Here is a 23,782-nt window from a genome sequence, read left to right on the forward strand (position 1 = left end):
AAAACCAAGAGGCAACCGCACATGCACTGAGAGCCAACCCCCTCACCCATGACTCAGGCACTGTTGGCACCAGTACCTCTGCAGGTGGGGATAACCATAGAGCTTCGAATGGGATGATAGGTTCAAAAAAGGCATAGAAGCAGTTAGACACACAGATGTTCTCTTCTGCTTTGTAGAAACACTGACTGTTCTTTGGCAACCTGGCAGAAGTCTGAAAATCTATTATCTGGAGAGAGTAAAACACAAGGTCTGTGGACCAACTGCAGGACATCAGACACTGGAGATAGCAAGCTACTGTACTGATACCAGGAGAACAAGCAAATGCTTGCACAGTAACTGTTGAGACCTCTTCTTTGCCCTGTGCTTCAATTCCCAAGACGCTGTCACCTCAGACCTCTGCTTTCATGGCAGGAGAGCAGAAAAGACCTCCGATGCACTGGTCAGATGGTCAGAGAAGACACAAAATATATAAAGGTATTGAAATTGGTGTTCTATGTCCCCCAATCAAATCACCCTTTAATGAAGCCTGCAGTTGACAAATTTGAAATGTGTACGAAAAGCTCCTAAAACAGAAGCCAAAAAAAGAAAAATGCACCTTTGAGGAAACAAAATGCAAAGAGAAAAAAACTTCAAAAAGTTATGATTAACATCTCCAGAGAAAAGTTTCTGTGAAAGAAAAGCATGATGCTATTTTAAAAAAGGCATTCAGGGATCAAAAATTAGACACTGGAAATTAATACTCAATATAGAAGAAATAAAATTCCAATTGAAAGTCTGAAAGATAAACTGGAGTTATCTTCCATATATAGAGCAAAAACAATGTAAAACTATAAACAAAGAATAAGAAAATTAGGGAAAAATATAGGAGGGCCATTATCCACACAACAGAAAATAGGAACAAAAATCATTAAATAATTCAGAAAAGTCTCCAAAAATTGAAAGACATGAAATTTCGAGATTGAACAGGTCCACCAAGTTCCCAGTACCATGGATTAAAATAGACACATGCCAAGATACATCCTTGTGTAATTTTAGAATACCAATACTAAAAGCCTCCAGAAAAAATAAATAAATAAATAAATAAATAAAAAAGGAGCATGGCATCAGACTGCTACACCCTGAATACAGAAGAAAATGGAGCCTTCGATATTCTGAAGGAAAGTGATTTCCAATCTAGAGTTTTATATCCAACTGATTACCAATTAAGCATGAGAGAAGACTAAAGACTCCCATATCTGCAAGATCTCAAAAATATCTCTCTTATACACTACCTTTGCTTCAAAACTACTGGAAGACAGAATCTACCAAAAGAAAGAATGAAGAAAGAAGGTGAAATGGGGTTGAAGAAAGGGGCTACTCAGCATACAAAAAAGGCAAAGAAAGTCCCCAACATGATAGAGATGCAAGTCAGAATGTTCCAAGAGTCATTTCTTCAAGGTGAAATTGACAAATTGCTGAATATATTTGAAAAGAGTAAAAGGTATTTATATAATGTCAGAGAATTTAGAGATGATTTAGTGATAAGTATACAGAAAGCTAAGCAAATAAAAAATGAGGCAACTGTTTCTTCCAGAAAAAATTTTAAAAAAAGTGCAGGAAAGGAAAAATGATTATGATATATTATCTTGTTCAGCTACAAATGCAGTTTATACAGTAACAACAATGTAAATAAAGAATATAGATTTTAGGGTTTATATATCTTACTGTGAGATAGGGAGATAAAAATCACTTTTCCGGGGAGGGGTGAAGTTGTGCAAAGAGTGTGTTTACAGATGCAAAAACAAAAAGCAAAATCTCCGACTTCCCCAGAAGGAAGTTAATAGCTCCAAAACAACAACAAAAAATCTAGATGCAGCAACATAAGCAATTTTATTTAAAAATATGAAAAGCAGTTACCAAGAGAATGGCGAAAAAGATTTACAGTGAATGCTTCTGGAAAGCTGATGGGCTGGGGGGTGTTCAGGGTTCACTACGTATAAATATGTATATATATATATATATAATTTTTTTTTTTTTTTTTTTTGCAGCAACTCTCATACAGAAGTTTTTCTTCCTTAAACTATGTGAGCGTATAACCTTGACTTTCAAAAGCCAAATAAAAAAAAAAAATTTGGCTGGGCACAGTGGCTGGCGCCTGTAATCCCAGCACTTTGCGAGGCTGAGGCGGGTTGATCGCGAGGTCAGGAAATCGAGACCATCCTGGCTAACACGGTGAAACCCCGTCTCTACTAAAAACACAAAAAATTAGCTGGGCATTGTGGCGGGCGCCTGTAGTCCCAGTTACTCGGGAGGCTGAGGCAGGAGAATGGTGTGAACCTGGGAGGCGGAGCTTGCAGTGAGCCGAGATCCTGCCACTGCACTCTAGCCTGGGTGACAGAGCGAGACTCCGTCTCAAAAAAAAAAAAAAAGAAAAAATTCTACAAAGACTAACATCTGAACTTTCAACACTCCTAGAAATTTCTAAATCATTCCTGTATCTCTATTGTTAATTTCAACTTGAATTTTCTTAACCAAGATCATGTGAGGGTATGCCGTAACCCATTATGATACAACTCTTCCTGTGTATGTCATAAGTCTATTTTTCTTAAATGGCAAAGTTAACAATTTTAGTGTATAACTGATTAAGATCACTGAGCCACTCCTGAAATCTGAGAATATATGCCTAGATCTAGACCACCAGAGCGCTTCAGACATTAACACAAATACACATTGCCTCTTCTTACTAACTGTTGAAAGTTCAATAAAAACTAATATGTATACCCATAACCTCCTTATCAAGTAATCATTTGAACACTATTATAAACAAGCACTAAAACAAACAAACCACTTTAAGACATTCCCTAAAGCCCAGGGATCTTGCATCAACACTGTTTCAAAGGATTTCTGTCTCAACAACAAACAATGCTCATAAGCAATCAGGCACGAAAATGAATCAATATTACCATTAAACACATATTTCCAATAAAAGCGTCCTATACAATTTCTAAGTCTCCAAATTTTGGCACAAAATTATAAAGGCAGCCCTCTACTGAAAACTGAACAAATTAGAAAGAAAACACACAAGCATGAAGGCATTTGCTTTATGAAAAAAACTACAGAAAACTTTTGTCACAGTCATTTCAAAGAAGCCTGTCAGAGAATGCAAAATTTTCAAAAGTGAGACACTACACGTCTCAAGTCTAAAATTTTTTTTTTTTTTTTCTTACTTGTGAAGATACCATATGGTAAATTACGTTCTCAGGAAAAGAAACAAACTTACCTTTCACAAGCTCGGACAGTCCATGCGGCAATTATCCATAATGAGATACTAAAAACCAAGAGTACAGTTCCTGGGCATATAGTCATTAAAGTCTTCATAACAAAACGTGTATTGAAGTTTATCTTATTAAGTGCTCCAATGCTTCTAGAGGAGGCATCAGTGAAAAGTTTGCTATGTAAAAGCATGACTCTGGCAATCAGATAGAGTCTTAAGAACATTGGTATAGATAAAATAATATCCACATCAGCGGTGGTTGTGGATGGGGCATAGGAGAAGGCAAGCCGGGCCGTCCATGTGAACGTATAATTCCCAGGTATGGGATGAATAGCACACACCAGTATTTCCAAGCAGATGAAGAAAATACGCTCATAAGTCATGGCTATTCTCCAGTCATCTGCTCCATTGTCCACCATGAACAACTGAAAAAATAAAGTAGAAAATCAGCTTCAGTATGGCATGAATGGTCCACAAGTGTTAGTGCAGATTTTAAAAACACACAACAGATGACTTTTAGCAATCATGGCAAGCTAAAGGTTATAACTTTTAAATGCTAGCCAGGTACACTATTTTTAGTAAAGGGTATTGGTACTCATTTTGTACAAATTAAATTAAAAACTTGCTACTCAGGAGCTAAAACTGTTTTGAAGTTCACGTTCCTGGACAATCATACAAATAACATCATTTTAAAACAGGCGCTTGGACCTATCAGTTATGAAAACCCCCTCAGATGAAGTCGAAATGGACTCGCCTTATAACAAGTTGTTTTCCTCTTTCAGTCTGGATTTACAGCCTTACACAACTCTAACTATATTCTCAGTGAAGTCTATTTAGGGTGCCTCTGAAATCAGTTATACCCTATAATGCAACAACACATGAGCATTCTTACAGGAAATCTTATTCTTGGCTTCAGAGAAAATCACAAGAGACCACAGACAAATGTGGCAGAAACATTTCTTCCAGTTTCCCCACGACTACCCTATTTTCTGTCTCTTTTCTTCTATTTGTCCATGGCCTTCCCTTGAATTATTCATTTATTTCCAATCTTTATTTAATAAGGATCCCCTTTTCCTCCTGTTTCTGTCGTTCCTCACACCACAATCAATGAAAACAAACAAAAATTTTTAAGAAGAAAAAACCAGAGAGAAAGCAAAGTAAATAAATAGATATATAGATAAAGAGTAAAAGGGACAGAAAAGAGTATCTTCCTCTCTTCCCTGGCTCTCTGTAAACAAGTCCTCCAGGCCCTGGCAGTCTAGAGACAACCAGAAGCATTTGGAAATGTGTCGTGGCTTTTCTGACTGCCACAAGGACTTGCAAGGGATACTGACATTTAGGGCCCAGAAGCCAGGGGTGCCAACCATGCTGCAATGCTGAGAGTCCCATGTATTAGGAAGACCTTTGTTTTGAGAAGCTATACATATTCCAAAGATACTGTCATTGCTGTCTTTGGAAATTACTACCAGGGACTATTACAAGTCACACAAATAAAATAGTACTGTTCTTTAAATCTACATTTCCATTGTTACCAAAAATGTTATCATCCAGCTTCATAGTCTACTTTCTTCAGCAAACTTGGCCCTGAATGACCCCGCAGTGTGCAAAAATCAAATCCACTTCCAAATGGTCTAAGAATCACCAAGACTCCAAATAGTCAAAAGCTGTGTGGCAAAGTCTCAGCTGAGTTCCAATAAAGGTATTCCCCATAATGTTCTGGACAGCGCTGCAAACTCAAGATAAATAAATGTCCATCTGGGTTTATCACTCTGATATGCTGCTTACAAAGAGCCTCCTCCTTCTAGGACTGGCCCTCCTTCCATTCTCCCCAATGCACTTGCTCCTCTCACCTCACTCTACTCTCTTTTTTTCAGCCCCCTTTTCATTACCTCTCTGCTCACTTCCCTAACCGGGCTGGTTCTCTCTATTGAATCTTACTCCTTCAACCATAATCCTACTGCCATTCTCTGCAGCATCACCCTTTACCTTTAGGTGATCCTGTCCAGGTAACTCCCAGTCTGGAACCTGATATCCAGGCTGCTGCAGGTGGCCTATGGCCAACCACCCACCTGTGTCTTCAAGCTCAGTTGAACCCTTACAATCACCTTGTGATCATTCCCACATCCACCATGGGTTGTTTTCCTTGAGGGCCACCACTGTTTCCCTTTTTCTCAGCACGCACATTCCCCACAGTATCAGAGGAAATACCCTCTATTTGATACTTTGGCCACAATCTTACCTACAGCCACACGCTTTCCTCCTTATTTCCCTTCTCTTTTGCTTCATGTGTCTAAAGCAATGTTTCACCAAAATCCAGTTCTCCTGCATCAATAGCCTATAGTCTAGTTCCTGTACCTCTTTTCTCTCAGCAGAGTCTACAAAGTCAAACTTCTACTGTTTACTAAAAACAAAACACCCAAACAAAGAGAACCAGGGCTGGCTCCACTCCTAGTCTAGGTTGTGTTTGTTTTTTCACTTCATTGTCAACTTCCAGGCAGATCTTGCTCCCATTAGCCTACCAAGACTACTCTTGCTAAGGTCACTAAAGACACCTTCATTAGAAAATCTGATCCTTCCATCTTCATTATTATCTGATTTGTCCTGTCATTCCTGCTTCCCTAAAAATGATCTCTTTCCTTGGCTTCTGTGACATGTTGCTTTTTCCATCTGCTGCAACTCTTAAGGATCTCACTGTCTTTCTCTCCATTCTGTGTCCCTACTTGGTATGGTTTGGATGTGTCCCCACAATATTAACCACCACACTACTGGAGTCCCTCTCTGACTCTTCTCTCACTCTCTACTTCCCTGGGTGGTCTGATCCTTCACTCTCCATAACCAGATTCCTCCTATTGGAGACCATCTTCCATTTTCTAATAACCTTTTTAAAATGTAATTCAAGATTAACACCATTCAAAGGCCCACCATGGCCTGATGGGTAAAATCTAATCTATACCCATAGCATACAAGCCATTCTGCGATCTGGTTTTGCCTGTCTCTCCAACTTCATTGCCTACTATTCTACTTACATCTCCCTATGGTTGGAGATTCCAGAACACACCACCCAATTACGCTTCTGGGTCTTTGCACATTCTGTCTCATGGCCTGGAAAGCCTCTATCTAGCAAATTTGTATTTCTTCAAGATCACATCACCTCCTCTAGCATGCAGTAGATACCCTGTAAGAATCTGGAAACTCCCTCCTTTGTTCCACCATGATCCTCTTATGTGCCTCTTAATGATGCTGTCACATAAAGGGCAATAAAAAACTTCTTCATAAGATTGTCTCCCCTACGTGTGAGTGAGACTCCATGTCTACCTAGTGGAGGATAAGAAATGCTGGATAAATAAATCCCCTTGTTATTTCTTAGTTAACAGTGACTATCCTAATCACTGGATAGGTCCTAATATCAATTAAATGTGCTTGTGGAAGCTGAGAACACCAAAGCATAATGCAAGTGAATGTACGACACATTCACCTAAATAATAAGTCATTGCAGCAGCATAATTTTGCAGTTCCATCGAGTCCGGATAACTTTCCTCTTTGGTAACTTCTGCAGAAAAATGTTCTATTACATAGTTGTTTTCTACTATCAACGGTCTCAACACCTGAAATGATTTTATTTTTTTATTTTATCATAACATATATCTTAATGCTGAAATTGAGGAAAAATATTTACTTGTATTTTCTACATAATCCTGACCCTCAATGTTGCTTGTTTATTCATTTATTGATCCAGTATACTAAATGCTATGTGGCAGGTATTGGTCTACATACCAGCCATACAGCAGCATTTATGACAAACAGAGAATCTGCCCATTGAAACTAACTTTTGCTAGGAAAAAAAAAAGAACGAAAGAAAAACAACATAGTCAAGAAAGCAGACTTAAAGAAATGGAATAAAGTAATTATGCTTTTGGACACTGTTATGAAGGAAAGAAACGAGATGAAACAGAGAATAATATATTAGAGATGACAGTAGATGTGGTCATCAGGGAAAACCTCTGGATAAGTACCATTTGATGCAAGATCTGGACTAAGAGAAAAGCCAGTCGTGTAAACAACCAGGGGAATAATATTCTAGGCACAGGAAACAGCACATGTAGACACCCTGGGCTTTATAAAAGCCCTAGCATGCATAAAGAAATGAAGGAACATCAAAGTGGCTGAAACTTAATGATCAAGGGGCAGCATGAAAGGAGATCAGTTTGCAAATAAGTTTGAAGAGACCAACTGGGACCATATAAGCAGGACTTTGTTGACCATGGTATCCAGACAGGATTTCAATCTAAGCCCAGTGGGAACCCACTGAAGGGTATTAGGCAGAGGAATGATGTCATCTGATTTATAGCCTGAAGAGCTCATCATCCATACTGCTCTGGGGACAACAGGGTGAAGAGGGGCAAGTGTGGAAGGAAGGATAAAAGTTAGGAAGCTCTACTGCATTTGATTGGTTGTGGTACCTTATCACCTAAAATGAGGGACTGTCATGGAAATGCAGACAATGAGTGCATTGGACATAAAGTTTGGAGATCTTACAACATCCCAAATTCTCTGGGTCACAGCTAAAGCAATGTTAAGAGAAAAGTTTATAGCACTAAATGCCCATGTGAAAAAGTTAGAAAAATCTCAAATTTAAAACATAACATCACACCTACGGAAACTAGAGAAACAAGCGGAAACCAACCCAAAAGCTAATAGAAGACAAGAAATAACCAAAATCAGAGCTGAACTGAAGGAAACTGAGAAGCAAAAAACCATATAAAAGATCAACAAGTCAAGGAGTTGGCTATTTTCAAGAATAAATAAGATAGACCACTAGCTAGGCTAATAAAGAAAATAGAGAAGATCCAAATAAACACAATCAGAAATGACAAAGGGGATATTATCACCAACCACACAGAAATAAATAAAAAAATACAAACCCTCAAAGGCTACTATGTACATCTCTACGCACAAAAGCTACAAAACTCAGAGGAAATAGAAAAATTCCTGGAAACATACAATCTCCCAAGATTGAACCAGGAAGAAATGAAATGCCTGAACAGACCAATAACAAGTTCCAAAATGAAATCAGTAATAAAAAGCCTATCAGCCAGAAAAAGCACAGGACCAGAGGAATTCACAGCCAAATTCTATCAGATGTATTAATGTAAGTAAGAGCTGATACCATTCCTACTGAAACTATTTCAAAACATTGAGACGGAGGGACTTCTCCCTATCTCATTCGAGGAGGCTAGCATCAACCTGATACCAAAACCCGGCAGAGACACAACAAAAAAATAAAACTTCAGGTAAATATCCTTGGTGAACGTTGATGCAAAAATTCTCAACAAAATACTAGCAACCAGAATCCAGCAGCACATCAAAAAGCTAATCCAACACAATCAAATATGCTTTGTCTCTCGGATGCAAGGTTGGTTCAACATATGTAAATCATTCAACATGATTTATCACATAAACAGAGGTAAAAACAAAAATCACATGATCATCTCAATAGACGCAGAAAAAGTCTATGGCCATGCCACCCCGAACACACACAATCTCGTCAATACATGCAGAAAAGGCTTTTGGTAAAACTCAACAGGCCATGTTAAAAACCCTGAACAAACTAGACATTGAAGGAACATACTTTAAAATAATAAGAGCAATCTATGACAAACCCCTAGCCAACATCATGCTGAATAGGCTAAAGCTGGAAGCATTCCCCTAGAAAACTGGCACAAAACAAAGATGTCCTCTCTTACCACTCCTATTCAACATAGTACAGGAAGTCTTAGCCAGAGCATTCATATAAGAGAAAGAAATAAAAGGAATCCCAACAGGAAGAGAGGAAGTCAAACTATCCCTGTTTGCAGGTGATATGATTTTATACTTAGAAAACTCCATAGTCTCTGAACAAAAGGTCAATGATTTAATAAACAACTTTAGCAAAGTTTCAGGAAACAAAATTACTCTATAAAAATCAGTAGCATTCCTATACACCAACAGCATTCAAGGTGAGAGGCAAATCAAGAACACAATCCCATTCATAATAACCACAAAAAGAAGAAAATAGCTAGGAATACAACCAAACAAAAAGGTGAAAGATCTCTGTGATGAAAATTACAAAACACTGCCCAAAGAAATCAGAGATTAAATAAACAAATGGAAAAGCATTCCATGTTCATGGATAGGAAGAATCAGTATTGTTAAAACGGCCATATTGCCCAAAGCAATTTACAGAATCAGTGCTATTCATATCAAACTGTCAATGACATTCTTCACAGAAATAGAAAAAAACTATTTTAAAATTCACATAGAACCAAAAAAAAAAAAAAAACAACCAATACTGGAGGCATCACATTACCCAACTTCAAAACTATACTACAAGGCTACAGAAACCACACAGCATGGCACTGGTACAAAAACAGATATAAAGTTCAATGGAGCAGAAATATAGAGTTCTACACAGTGCAGACATAATGCCACGCATCTACAACCTTCAACAAAATTGACAAAACCTAGCAATGAAGAAAGAATGCCCTATTTGATACATGGTACTGGGAAAACTGGCTAGCCACATGCAGAAGACTGAAACTGGATCCCTTCTTTATACAATATACAAAAATCAACTCTAGATGTGTTATAGACTTAAATGTAAAACCCCAAACAATAAAAACCCTGAACTATAACCTAAGAAATATAATTCTGGACATAGGACCTGGAAAATATTTCATGATGAAAACACCAAAAGCAATTGCAACAAAAACAAAAATTGACAAATGGGACCTAATTAAACTAAAGAGTTTCTGCACAGCAAAGGAAACTATGAACATGGTAAACAGACAACCTATAAAAAGGAAGAAAATATATGCAAACTATGCCTCTGACAAAGGTCTAATATCCAGCATCTACAACAAACTTAAACAAATTTACAAGAAACAAACAACCCCATTAAAAAGTAGGCAAAGACATGAACAGACTCTATTCAAAAATAAGACATATATGCAGCCAACAAGCATATGAAGAAAATGCTCATCATCACTAATTATCAGAGAAAGGCAAATCAAAACCACAATGAGATACTATTTCACACCAGTTAGAATGGCCATTATTACAAAGTCAAAAAATAACAGATGTGGCCAGGTCGCGCCTGTAATCCCAGCACTTTGGGTGGCCGAGGTGGGCAGATCACCTGAGGTCACGAGTTCGAGACCAGCCTGGCCAACATGGTGAAACCCCATTTCTACTAAAAATATAAAAATTAGCCAGGTGTTGCGGTGTGTGCCTGTAATCCCAGCTACTCAGGAGGCTGAGTCAGAAGAATCACTTGAACCCAGGAAGCGGAGGTTGTAGTGGGCCAAGATCGTACCACTGCGCTCCAGCCTGGGCACAAGAGCAAAACTCTGTTTCAAAAAAATAAAAAACTAATAGATGCTGGTGAAGTTGCAGAGAAAAGGGAATACTTACACACTTCTGGTAGGAATGTAAATGAATTCAGCCACTGTGGAAAGCAATTTGATGGATTTCTCAAAGAACTTAAAACAGAATTACCAGTAGACCCAGCAATCCCATTACTGAGTACATACCCAAAGGATTATAAATCATTCCACCATAAAGACACACGCATGCATATATTCACTGCAGCAGTATTCACAATAGCAAAGACACGAAATCAACCTAAATGCCCTTCATTGGTAGAGTGGATAAAGAACATATGGTATGTATACACTATGGAATACTGCACAGCCATAAAAAGAATGAGATCATATCATCTGCAGCAGCGTAGATGGGAATGGAGGCCATTATCTTAAATGAACCAATGCAGGAATAGAAAATCAAATACCACATATTCTTACTTCTAAGTGGGAGCTAAACAGCGAGTGCGCTTGGACACAAAGAAGGAGATGACAGACATCAGGGCCTACCTGAGGGTAGAGGGTGCGAGGAAGGTGAGGATCAAAAGACTACCTAGGCCGGGCGCGGTGGCTCACGCCTGAAATCCCAGCACTTCGGGAGGCCAAGGTGGGTGGATCACGAGGTCAGGAGTTCGAGACCAGCCTGGCCAACGTGATGAAACCCCGTCTCTACTAAAAATACAAAAATTAGCCGGGTGTGGTAATGCATGCCTGTAGTCCCAGCTACTCTGGAGGCTGAGGCAGGAGAATCGCCTGAACCTGGGAGACAGAGGTTGCAGTGAGTCGAGATTGCGCCACTGCACTCCAGCCTGGGTGACAGAGCAAGACTCCATCTCAAAAAAAAAAAAAAAGAAAAAAAAGAAAAGACTACCTATTGGATACTATGTTTATATGCTTATTACCTACATGATATAACCCAAACCCCCCGAGACACAATTTATCTATATAACAAAGATGCACATGTACCATTGAACCTAAAATAAAAGTTTTTAAAAATCCATTTCATAGAGGCACACATAAAGTTTTCAATTCTTCCACAAAGAAAACTGCTGTATGGCATAGAAAAACACCTAAGTAATGTTCTCAGTTTCTCCCTCTTAATTAGTTTTCCTAGTCTCCCTTAAGAAAACAAAAGCCCTTTCTCCTGATTCACCAAATAATAAAATACTGACTACCATCTAAACAACAACAACAATAAAAGTAGAAATCTTGTCAGAACTTGCTGATGGACTGAATGTGGGAGCAATAAAAGAGAAGATGCAAACATGGCTACTGTGTTTCTACCCTGAGAAACACAGCGGATGGTAGTGCCATTTCCTGGGTACAATGGGCCCAGGGCTGGAGAGAGGCCAGGAATGTAATAAATAAAAAGTTTCATTTTGGCCACTTACATCTGAGTATATACGCCAAGTGCAGGTCACTCAGAAGAGAAGTCTGGATTATTGAAGTAAATTTCAGAAAATTGTTATTTAGGTAATTTTATGAGATCAAAGGAAAAATCAGACAAAGTGAAAAGAACAAAACCGTACTCAAGGCCAAGTCCTGAGGAAGCCCAAATGCGGAGGATATTTGGAAGGTCAGGACATAACAGGGTCTGAAAAGCAGCAGGCAGTGAAGCAGGGAGGAAAGAACTGTCCTAGGAGACCAGGGTAAGTGCTGTCAATTAAAAACTGTACAGTGGTATTTACCAGGTTGAGAGATATGTTAATGCACTCAATTCTATAAAGAAAATGAAAACATTCTCAACATCACAGGTGTTCAACACTCATACAATGTCAAGTCTGAAAATCTAACTGTAGAAATATTCTCATTACATTCCATATAATCTTTAGAATATATATGATCTAAGTTCACTTCTAGGGGAGTTAAAGTAATGAGAAGAACTAATATTATTTAGTTCTTCTATAGTCATTTTCAATTCTGAGGCTGTTAAGAGAAGAAAGATTTTAGGTCAAAAGAACAGTTTAATCTACCTTCATTCTAGGGGATGGTTAGCAGTCTTGGCCAGAGGTCTAACGTAACTTGAAGGCATAACGCTGAATATGCCCTCAGAATATGTCCCACCACGAGCATGAACTTTCCGGTGCAACTGTTTTGTATGTGCTCAGATAACCAAATAGAATATACTTCAAGCTCATCATCACAGATTAGTGAGCACTGACCAGCCATCGATGAAGAGGGGCTGGAGTTTAGCAGGAGGGGCCTGTCCACAAAGAGGTAACCTGTGTGCACCAGAAGGAGCTCGGCTGCAGAACCCCTCTCCTATCTACCTTCTGCATGTGATCCTCCTCTGCAATGTGACCGCAAGCTCCGGCACAATTCATTCAACATCTTGGGTTTACTTTCTAGAAAATAATCCAGGGCATTGCTCAGCATAAAACGGGGGCTTAAAAATTACACACTGAAAAAAATGATTTACGTCATGTATTTGTTAGGAAAGTAAGTAGAATAGCCAGGAAAATTCTGAAAAGGAAGAGTAACAAGGGAGAAGCAGCCACATAAATTTTAAAACAAATTAATAATTAAAACCAGGTGGTACTGGCACTTAATAGAACCGAAAGCCCGATGGAACAGAACAGAAAGTCTAAAATAGACCCAATATACTGGGAATTTCATAATAACACAAAGGTAGACTATCAGTGGGGAAAATATAGCTTATGGAAAAATGATTCAGAGACAACTAAGTAACCACCTAGAGAAAGGCAGAGTTAAACCCATGCCTCATACCCATACCCCCCAAAAATTCTAAGTGTTTGAAAGATCTAGATATGAAAATGAAAATACTAACATATTAAAAGAAATCAGGTAAGAATTATGCTGTCACCTTGGAGAAAGGAAGGTCTTTTTACACAAACTTCAGAGACTTAGGATAAAATACTGCATTTTATCTTTTAATGTATTTAATGCATTTGACTGCATTAAACTTTTGTTTTCTGCAACTAACTAAAGCTACAATAAAGAGAGTAAAAAGACAAACACCAAACCATGGGGAAGACGTTCACAACACCTATCACAAAGGACTAATCTCTCTAATACGCAGAAGTTCCTAAACATTAAGGAAGAGACAAGCAGCACAGTAGAAAAATGAATGCAGGATACAAGCCTTAGGTCATGGAAAATGAGATAAAAAGGGCTCTTAAACTTATAGAAACAGATGCCCAACCTCAATCATAAGAAGAAAATGAGATACCATTTTTTGACCTGTCAGATTGAATAGGCAGTAAAAGTTTTATAACATGTTATACCATTGAATGTATGAGGAAACAGTACTCACATATATCTCAGGCAGAAGTGTAAATTGGTACAATCTGAGGAGAGCAATTTATCAGGCTATAAGCATACATTCTCTTTGATAATGTAATTCAATTTCCTTAGAATAAAATCCGTCATATCAATATATTTGTAAGAATGAAAAATAGTGAATGTACATGATTATTTGTTGCAGCATTGCTTGTATATTAGCAAAAAACTGGAAATAATATGAATAATCTAGCAGGGAAATGGGTTAAATGAATCATGAATGGCCACAAAATGAATAGTATGCCATTAAACAAAAGAAGAAGAAAGGTGTTATATGCTATTAAAAAGAGGTATCAGGTAAGTACTGAGTTTTTTTTTAAGCAAAGTATATGCTATTATTTGTGCAGATCTGTTAAAGGGGAGATGGTATATTTGTATTTGTATGTGCAAAAACTATCTCTGAAAGAATACTCCGGAAATTAATGATAAAAGTCACTTAGGGGAGGTGAACTGAGTGGTTGGGCACTAGAAATGGATGGGAGACTTTTAATTATGTAATATTTAATGCTTTTTTTTTTTTTTTTTTTTTTTTTACTTTGCAGATGTGAGTAAATGAATATAAGTTAGTTAATAATAAAAGCAGTTTTTATGGTTAAAAAACAGAGGAGGGAAGAATGAGAATAAACGAGGTTGTCAGACATCCAAGTAAATCCTAATAGTATACATGTACACAACTTCAAAACTAGAAAGTAATCACTGACTTTCTAAATGACAGTGTACACAGCTAAACACACTGAATCAAACTTACATCTACAACATTCTGCTTACTAAGACAAAACCTTGAGCCATTATGTTACATAACTGTTTTCAGCAGCATGAACAAAAATAAATAAGATTTCTTGGTTAACCTTTAAGCCAAATATTCAATAAAACCAAGCTCTCTTTTTTTCATTCACTTACTGAATGCTTCTGTTTGTAAGGTTCTGTGGATACAAGGATTAAAAAGCCTCTCAGTTTTTGATGTGGAAGAGCAATATACATGAAAGATTTACATTTAAATTTACATTCAAATATTTCCTTGTGGTAAGTACTACAACAGAGAAACAAAGAAAATGCTGAGGAAATACAGAGGAGGTCAGAGGAGGCTCCATCATGGAACAGTACATGGTGCTTTTCCCACCAGAATCTTCACATAACCCATGACAAGGAACTTTCAATACCATTTTTAGGACATTTTTGGGATCATGACCTCAAACAAAAATGCACAGAAATGTATTCATTCAAAAAAGCAAAAAAGCCTCCTTCCTTAGAAACTAGCATTTGGATGTAACAAAGTGAAAACACACACACACAAGAAAAAACACTACAGAAGAAAGCCAAATAATGAGGTTTTCTTTATTAATGTGTTGCTAGGATTCAGTCAACAAAGAAGTGAGACTACAGTTGCCCATCACAGACCATGTCAAAAGACAAACAGAAAGGGAGAGATGACTTTTCAATGGTCTCACTGAGATTTTGTCCAAGATCCTCAGCCCAGAACTGTAGGAGGGAAAAAAACAGAAGAGCTATGTTCAGAAATCACCAATTCTGAGCAAAACTCAGAAGAAACGAGCAAAGTTGATGCTTGTCATTCCCTTACCATCCATCCTGGAACCTTCCTCTCTCTTGAAGCCTCATGCCCATTCCAGCAACCCTGTTCGCTCTTGCCACCCCGAAACTTCTCTGCATCCAAGAAGGAGGAATGTGAAACTAATTAAGTATTCATCACTGAATTGTCAACTCCTCTCTGGGAGAAAAGTATGAAGAAAAAACTTGTTGGAATGCAGAAAACTAAGGCTTAGATCCTAGATATGCTACTAACTTGTTATATGACCCTGGGAAGTCATTCAAACTTTGCTGACCTTATTTCTGCTATCTGTAAAAATGGAGATGTTATTTGCTGTTTCAGAAAGTCATTTTAATAATAAAATGAACATATATCATATGTTGTAGGCAACACTACAAAGTGGCTAACCCAATAGTATTCCCATCCTTCTCTCTTGCCTATCTCCACTACAGAAATACCAGTTTCCCCTGACTCCTTTGCAGTTAGTTATGTGTAGCCATACGATGCAGTTCCGATCTGAAAGCATAAGCAAAAGGTTGCTCGAGAACTTAGTAGAATATATTTGCTTTTCTGGATTAAAAAAAGACAAACATGGCTGACATAGACCTCTTCCTTCCCTTCCTCCAGCCTTAAACAGAGGTGATACTTGGATCTGCAGCAGCCACCCTGTGACCGTGAAAAATAGACCAAAAGAGTCACAGTAATTCCAGCCCTGATATCTCAAGCCACTGAACCAGCAGCCACCTACCCCATTTGTTAAAGTCACCATCACGTGGATTTTCTGTTACTTGAGCAGCTGAAAGTATGCCTGCATTTAATTTAATAGTCATTAAAGTGCTATGTAAAGATTTATAAAAGAAAAATAACATTTATTAACTTAAAACACTTTATGGAGAGAGCAGCCAACAATGCAAAAGAAATGCATCTCAAATACTGAAATGTAAAGTACAATAACCATTGAGTGGTAGAGTTATTTCTGGGGTGGGTGGCTTTTGTTCATGCCTTTTAAATATCAACCAACTGCTCTGAATATCTGGTAGTGTGACTCACAGGAAATACACACACACACACACACACACACACATTTTGGAGCCAGAGAAGCTTGGATTTAATTTCTGGCTTGACCACTTACTAGCTGAGTGGTTTGGGACAATATATTTAATCTCTCTAAACTTCAGTTTCTTCCGCTACAAAAAAAATAAAAATAAAAACAATACCAACCTTACATGATTAGTATATGTGTTAACACAGCTCTGCTGTCCCTAGTAAAAGCGAAAATGAATAACTATTAGCATATTCCATGGACCTTCAAAGAGGGACAAGTAGATGAATTAAATAACTTGTGATATAAAGATAGGAAAATTAGCCATGGAAGAGGAAGAAGGGAAATTGGCAAGGAAAGACAGATCTAGAGCAACATCAGTACTGGGAAAAGCTCTAGAAACTCCAGCTGCACCTATTTTCGAAAGAAGTATTCTTGTCATTTGCTAAAATAATGAGTTTCTGAAATTGTCTTCTCCTGACTTAGGCAAGAGCTTTATCTAGAGGTCAAAAATCCTAGAATCATCCACCAGGATGCAGTGATAGTTAAGGTTATGTATAATAAATCCATGTTCTGCTGCCCTTAAGACTTAATCAGAAACTTACTCCCCTTTCACATGTTTCTTACCACCAGGCCCACACCTTCTGTGGTCCCACAAAAGGCACAGCATGCATGTTGACATATTATCATGCAATTATGTTCACACTCACATTACGTTGGAATTTAGGCAAGTTGCCTCCAAAAATTACTTTTGAACTTGTCTGTTAAGATAATCATTTTCCCCTTTTTGGTTCTCTCAACAAAACTGACATCACAGAAAGCACTGTGGTGTATGGATTATGTGTCTGCACTCTAATTGAGTCAAGCAGATCTAGAGTTGATTTTGACATGCCACAAGTGATGAGCTCTGTAACTGCAGAAAGTTACTCAAACTTTCTGAGCTCCAGTTTCATCATCTATTAAGGATGCCTCATCATAGGACTACTAGGATAGTGCTCAACAAATGTTATTTTCTTTCATAATAGTTCACTTCAGCACTGTGTCAAAATCTGGCCTCCAATCAATGTAACCTTAACTATCTACAGGTAGACTAAGGAGGGATGAACACAAAGAAAAACATCACTGATTGTAGCTACTGGAAAGGATGAAAATCAAGGTTAGATGAAATGAGAAATTCAAAGCTCCTCCAAGGTCAGTTTTTACTTATTTTAATGGTTTATAAATTTTGGTCTGTATCATCAAATCATTTCTGCAAGAAGATGGGGAACCAGTCATAAATAAAATAAGCCTGGCAAGGCCTCAAACCATGAAATAATTAAATATCAGCCAATGTGTTTGATTCTAAAAGTTTAATCTGAAATGATAAAAACTCTACATTTTCATTTGAAGCATTACAGTAATATTGCTACATTGCTAAAATGTATTAGCATCACCTTAGTTATTTTAAGCACCTAAAAAGCTGGCTAAAAGCTAGGTCACCATTATTATCTCATTTGCCCTTATAAAGAGTCCAATTAAAGCCCAGGCAATTGAAAGAATTTGGTCATGGTCACAGTGTGAGTTACTGAAACATCTGAAGTTAAAGTTCAGGTCTTCCAGCATTCACATCATTTGATGGGGGCATCAGGCTGAACTAAAAAGTTGGAAGCAAATCAATGTTTATAAAGCAAAAAAATGCTTACCCACTAATTTACATTATGATTTCTCCAATGTCACATCTTCATCGCTGGTCTTAGATGACCTCCTGCTTTCCGGCAAAAGCAAATATTTAAATAAACTGGCACATTACATTCAATGCCCCATGGTAACAGAAATAGACTACGTCCTAGTTTAGTCTTTTTCCAAGTTAGATATTTTTCATTCTGAAAACTTCTTTAACTTCAGTTGTATAGAAACTCAGAATCCACATGGTATGTGGGATGAAACTTGAAGGCTGTTTTAAAGTATGCTTAACTCACACGTTAACAGGACCAGGTACTGTTCTAGCCTGTTGTGTGTATTAACTCATATAAAACACGAAGCAATTCCAGAAGGTGTATACTATAATTATCTCCACCTTGGAGAAGAGAAAACTGAGGCTCAGAGGTTAAGGAACTTGCCAGGGTTACATGGTACAGGGCTAGCATATGAACCCAAGCAATCTGGCTTCAGAGCCTGTGTCTACAGTAAGCATACTGCGACTTGTCACAGACTTAGCCAGTATAAAATCTTTTTGGGAAGAACACAGAGACAATGCCAATGACAACATTAAATGAACCCATATATCCTTGACCAGTTTGGTTATCTAAGGCCCTTGCTTTCAGCAAAGGAGAAACAAACATATACAATGGGGAAAAAAATCAGGTACTTAAAGGAAAACAATTATTACATTAAGTAAATGAGGTATAGCAGTAAGCACTGACAGAGAGGAAAGACACCCACGTGCGCGCACACACACCCCACACCACTAAAAAGCAGATACAAGGTCTCAAAAAATCCAACAGTCTTAACTCATCTAATGAAAAATCAAACATTCTTACATACCTCAATTACCAGAGAACATCACTGTATTACAACACAATGCAAAGCCTCATATTCCAAATAACAGTGTTGACCTCAACAAAGACTCTCTGGGACTTAACTGATTCTCTTTTTGAATGCGGGGTAGGGGGGTGGGGTGTTAAATCATTATTTAAATTATGTCTAAATTTTAGAAATATTCCTATCCAGATTGTTAAAATAAAAACAAAAATTGATAAAGAGTAAGTCACTGTAAACTTCAAAGTACTAAAACAAAATGATGGTCAGCCTAGAAGTCTATACAGAATTAACCATCTCTCGGGGGTGAAAGACATTTTGAGACACACACAGATTGAGAACAGAAGTGACTGCTAAGGAGTGCTCTGCCTGCAGCAAGAAGTAAACAGAAACCAGAAAGAAGGAGCTAAAGAAAGAAACAAGTAACCATGCTAGTAAGTCTAAACACAAATTGACCATACATAATTATAATTATCAACATAATCGTATGATTAATTTGGAGGAAGTCAAAAAAGCAAGGTAATGAATGAAATGCTGGACATCAATAGTAAGATGGAAGGAGGAAGGGAGACAAGAATGAAGGCCTCCAAGGGTTGTTACACTGTACAGAAGAACAGAAATTCTGATCAACCTTAAACATTGTTAAATATACATATTTGCTAAAAATTCAAGAGTAACCACTAGAAGAGGGGATATAAATTGCATAACATCTAAACTGCCAGAGAAAGAAATTAATGTTTAAAATACTTCACATCACCCAAAATAAGGAAAGAAAGGCGAAAGATAGAAGCAGTGAAAACATTACGAACCCAAAATAATGTCAGAAATAGGTACAAAAATAACAGTTGCCATAAAAATGCAAATGAACTAAACTATACATCCAAAATATAATGTTGAGTAGAAAAAAGCAAGTTGTAAAATAACAGGTACAGCATAGCATCTACGAAATTGAAAGAATGCAAATACTATATTGTTTATAAATATGATTCTATTTAGTGAACACATAAGAGCATGGACTGGAAGGATACACATGAGTTTCTGAATGGCAGTTGCCTCTACAGACAGAAGGAGGGTAAAGAGACTAGGAAGAAAATGAAGGCTATTTCAACTGTAATATTCTTTTTCTCCTATGATAAATATTATCTGGGTGGGAACAGAGCGGGAGAGCAAAGCCCTCTACTGCCAACTGGTAAAAAGCTAGAGAGCCTCTGAGAATGAACATCTCTGAAATGTCAGGAAGTCTAGTCTCTGAGTCTCCCTCAGAGCTACAGGATGGAGGGCCTTTCTTCTGTCCTTTCTAATGCACAACAAAGAGGCTCTATTGGAGCTGAAACCAATGAAGAAGCTACCAAAGAAGAAAGTCACCAGAATGATTCTTCAGGCTCAACTGCTCAGAGCCTTAGCAACTGGGAACACATGCCAGAAGCATGTGATACATGAGCCCAAAGTCTAAGAACAAAAACCACAGGGAATATTTTTTTTTTAGCAGTTTTTAAATTTTTTTCTAACTGAAGCTCTCAAACTTAGTTAGAATAGAGTATTATGAAACACATTAAACTCAGTTTGATAACAGTCAAGGTTAAGCAAAAATGCACTAAGCTGTAGCTCAGTGTTTAATTCCAAAAACTTCCTTTTTAAAACATTCTACTTTACCATGTAATGGCTGCCATATGTTGTTACATTAATAGTTACTTCCCTGATTTTAAAATAACATGACAAAACAGACATTAAGTGGCAAGTCTGTCACAAGCAGCCATGCCAGTGATTAAGCACAAATCATGGGACTAGCTCAGAATACCCACATGGTAAGACCTGTTGGTCAGGGCTGGTTTTGATGATTTTTAATAAAGATTATCCATTTGTATTACTTGGCTTCAGAATTAAACAAATAATCCTTCTCAATGCTATATCTTGATTAAAGAAAAAATAATGAAAAGACCACAATGAAGTTAGGTTTTCTCTAGAACACAAGTTGGGCTCCATTTTTTTCTACCCTAAATGCTATGGGGAATGACACATATCCAGGAAGTATTTCAAGATTGCTAACCAGCCTAACATAAAAGTTCAGCATCCTAAAGGTGGGATGAAGAAAGTAAGGACAGTAGAGAGCAAAAACCTACCCACGTCTTAATGAGGGTTCTCCATCAAAAAGAAGAATAACCAACCTGTTGATAAATGAGGGGGCAGCAAATAGAGACTGAAATCTCTCAGAATTCTGAGAGGCAGACAGAATATTTGCTGACATGTTGGTCAACTACTCCCTTAACTTACAGCAACCCTTGCTCCTCCTTATATTCCTCCATAGGTGCTTATATTACAAACACATACAATAAGAATGAGAGAAATAAATCCTGGCTCAACCTTTCAGATGGCGGGAATTTTAAAATTCTGTACTTTTGTATCACATTAAATTCAAAACTAAGGATACTACTAAAAAGTTGGGATTTGAGGCTGCATGATTTTTAAATGGCAAACAGGATAAAAAATATGAAGCAAATTTTTAAAAAGAAAGCCATTTTACTATATATTTCTACATACCAAATTTTTGGGAAGTGATAGAAAGACTGGTTATATCCATTATAAATAATAATTCAATCAAATGTGACTGAACAATTGTTTTTTTCTGCCTATATCATATGCCAGCCCCTGTTGGACACACAGTAATCAATGAAATGGTCCATGATGTCTAAGAACTCAAAATACAAGGGAAGCAAAAGCTGTGTAAATACACAATCACTATTTCATTTGAAAAGATTCCACCACTCTCAAGCAATGTGAGCAAGTCGCTTAACCACTTTACGCTTCACTTTTCTCAATAAGATAATAATAACTACTTTATGAAACTGTTGTTTAATTATAGGATAATCCAGGTATGGCTCTTAGCAAAAAAAAGGCTGAACAATTACCTATGTGCATCATCATTATTATTTATCATACATTACATTATTATTACAGGATACTAATACAGAAGAAGGACAACTGAGTCAGCCTTTGGGGTCATGAAAAGCTTGCCAGAAGAGGGAGACCTGAGCTGAGCCCAAAGGCACCTGGGTGAAAGTAGTATATTCTAGGTAAAAGGCACAGAAGCAGAAAGAATGGCACAGTTTTGGCTCTAGCTCTCCAAACAAGTCAACGTGATTCTAACAATGTGTGTGTGTGTGTGCATGCTATAAATAAACAATGAGGCTGAAGGAATGGGAGAGGTAAGATCACAAAGAACATTATATGCCACAAGAAAGAATTTGGCTTTTCCTTCACAGTATGCAACGCTATAGGCATTGATGATGATGCCTACGGTTGATGTCAGTTACGCAAATCAAGTACTTGTAAATTTCAAACATACAACAGCACAACAAAAATTTAAGGTTTGGTGGCTGGGGACTAACTTCTGTGATGTTATGAAGGAAGGGAGAAAGGGAGAGAAAGAGCAAAAGGAAGGGAAAGAAGAAAGCAAGAGAAAAAAGAGGAAGATGGAAGGAAATGAAGGAAGGAAGTAAATACACGTAGGAAAGAGAGAAATTGGTGACCTGACAGTTTATTAACACTTCAGACTCACTAATTTTAACAGAAACAAAATAGGGCAACACATTTGCATACCTTTAATGTTATAAGATAGAGCATTTCAACTCACCACATTCATCTCACATTTATTAAAATAAACTTTCTTAGACAGGGACGGATCTGTACATGTAGAAAAAACATAATTAAGACCAGTTCCTTAAAAATTATTTTTGAAACTGAATAACTTTTTAAAATTTTTACTATTTTTTCTTTATTTTATTTTATTTTTTTTAATTGAGACGGAGTCTCGCTTTGTCGCCCAGGCTGGAGGCAGCGGCAGGATCTCAGCTCACTGCAAGCTCTGCCTCCTGGGTTCGTGCCATTCTCCTGCCTCAGCCTCCCGAGTAGCTGGGACAACAACAGGCGCCGCCACCACGCCAGGCTAATTGTTTTGCATTTTTAGTAGAGACGGGGTTTCACCGTGTTAGCCAGGATGGTCTCGATCTCCTGACCTCGTGATCCGCCCGCCTCGGCCTCCCAAAGTGCTGGGATTACAGGCCTAAGTTACCGTGCCCGGCCGAAACTGAGTAACTTTTTTACTTAAGGATTCACAACGTATTTGCATAGAGAGGTGGCAGGAAGTGATGGCAAATGTGTGTCACATAGGCTCCCGCTCCCTTCTCTCTCCAGCCACGGCAGACAGGATGAATCAATCCGGTTCTTTCCCGTGCAGCCCTTCTGTGGCCTAAAGAATCACTCTCAGCACGGTGTATGCTCCAGCCAGTTTCAACCAATTGATAGGGGCTGGCATCTGAGAAAAAAACCTATTAGTTGTATGCAATTAGAAGAATGTACCTCATATTCCTATAAGGATTAACAGAGATCTTTCCCTGGAGTTCCATGCCACTTAACGTGGTTGAATATGTGTCTACTCTAGAGAAGTATGTCAAAGAAAATGCTGTCAGTCTTGAATCAGGAGGTTAAGATGGGAATCCTAGAGTGAAACACACTTATAGCAGAGACTCAGACAACATCAAGATTTTATTACAGTCGTCAGCATTCTTTCCCATCTTCCACTTCACTTTCATGGGTAATTGAGTACTGGCTTCTATTCTATCACTGTGGCTCTTTCTGAACAACCCCTAGAGTCAAATGAAAAAGAATAAATAATACATATTTCATGGAACAACTAATTATGGATAAAGATTGTTCTACAAGTCTCCTTA

General features: G+C 37.8%; 1 protein-coding gene across 1 annotated transcript in view; it reads right to left on the reverse strand.

Moving 5' to 3' along the window:
• The window catches only part of KCNN2 (potassium calcium-activated channel subfamily N member 2), a 428,813-nt gene that overhangs the window by 91,466 nt on the left and 313,565 nt on the right, over nucleotides 1-23,782 (reverse strand). Inside the window, exon 8 of the mRNA XM_023194265.3 lies at nucleotides 3,260-3,678. Coding sequence (XP_023050033.2) covers nucleotides 3,260-3,678 — 419 coding nt within the window. The remainder of the gene's footprint in view (nucleotides 1-3,259; nucleotides 3,679-23,782) is intronic.

This window comes from Piliocolobus tephrosceles, chromosome 4, assembly GCF_002776525.5.
Source record: "Piliocolobus tephrosceles isolate RC106 chromosome 4, ASM277652v3, whole genome shotgun sequence".
NCBI classification, from domain to species: Eukaryota; Metazoa; Chordata; class Mammalia; order Primates; family Cercopithecidae; genus Piliocolobus; species Piliocolobus tephrosceles.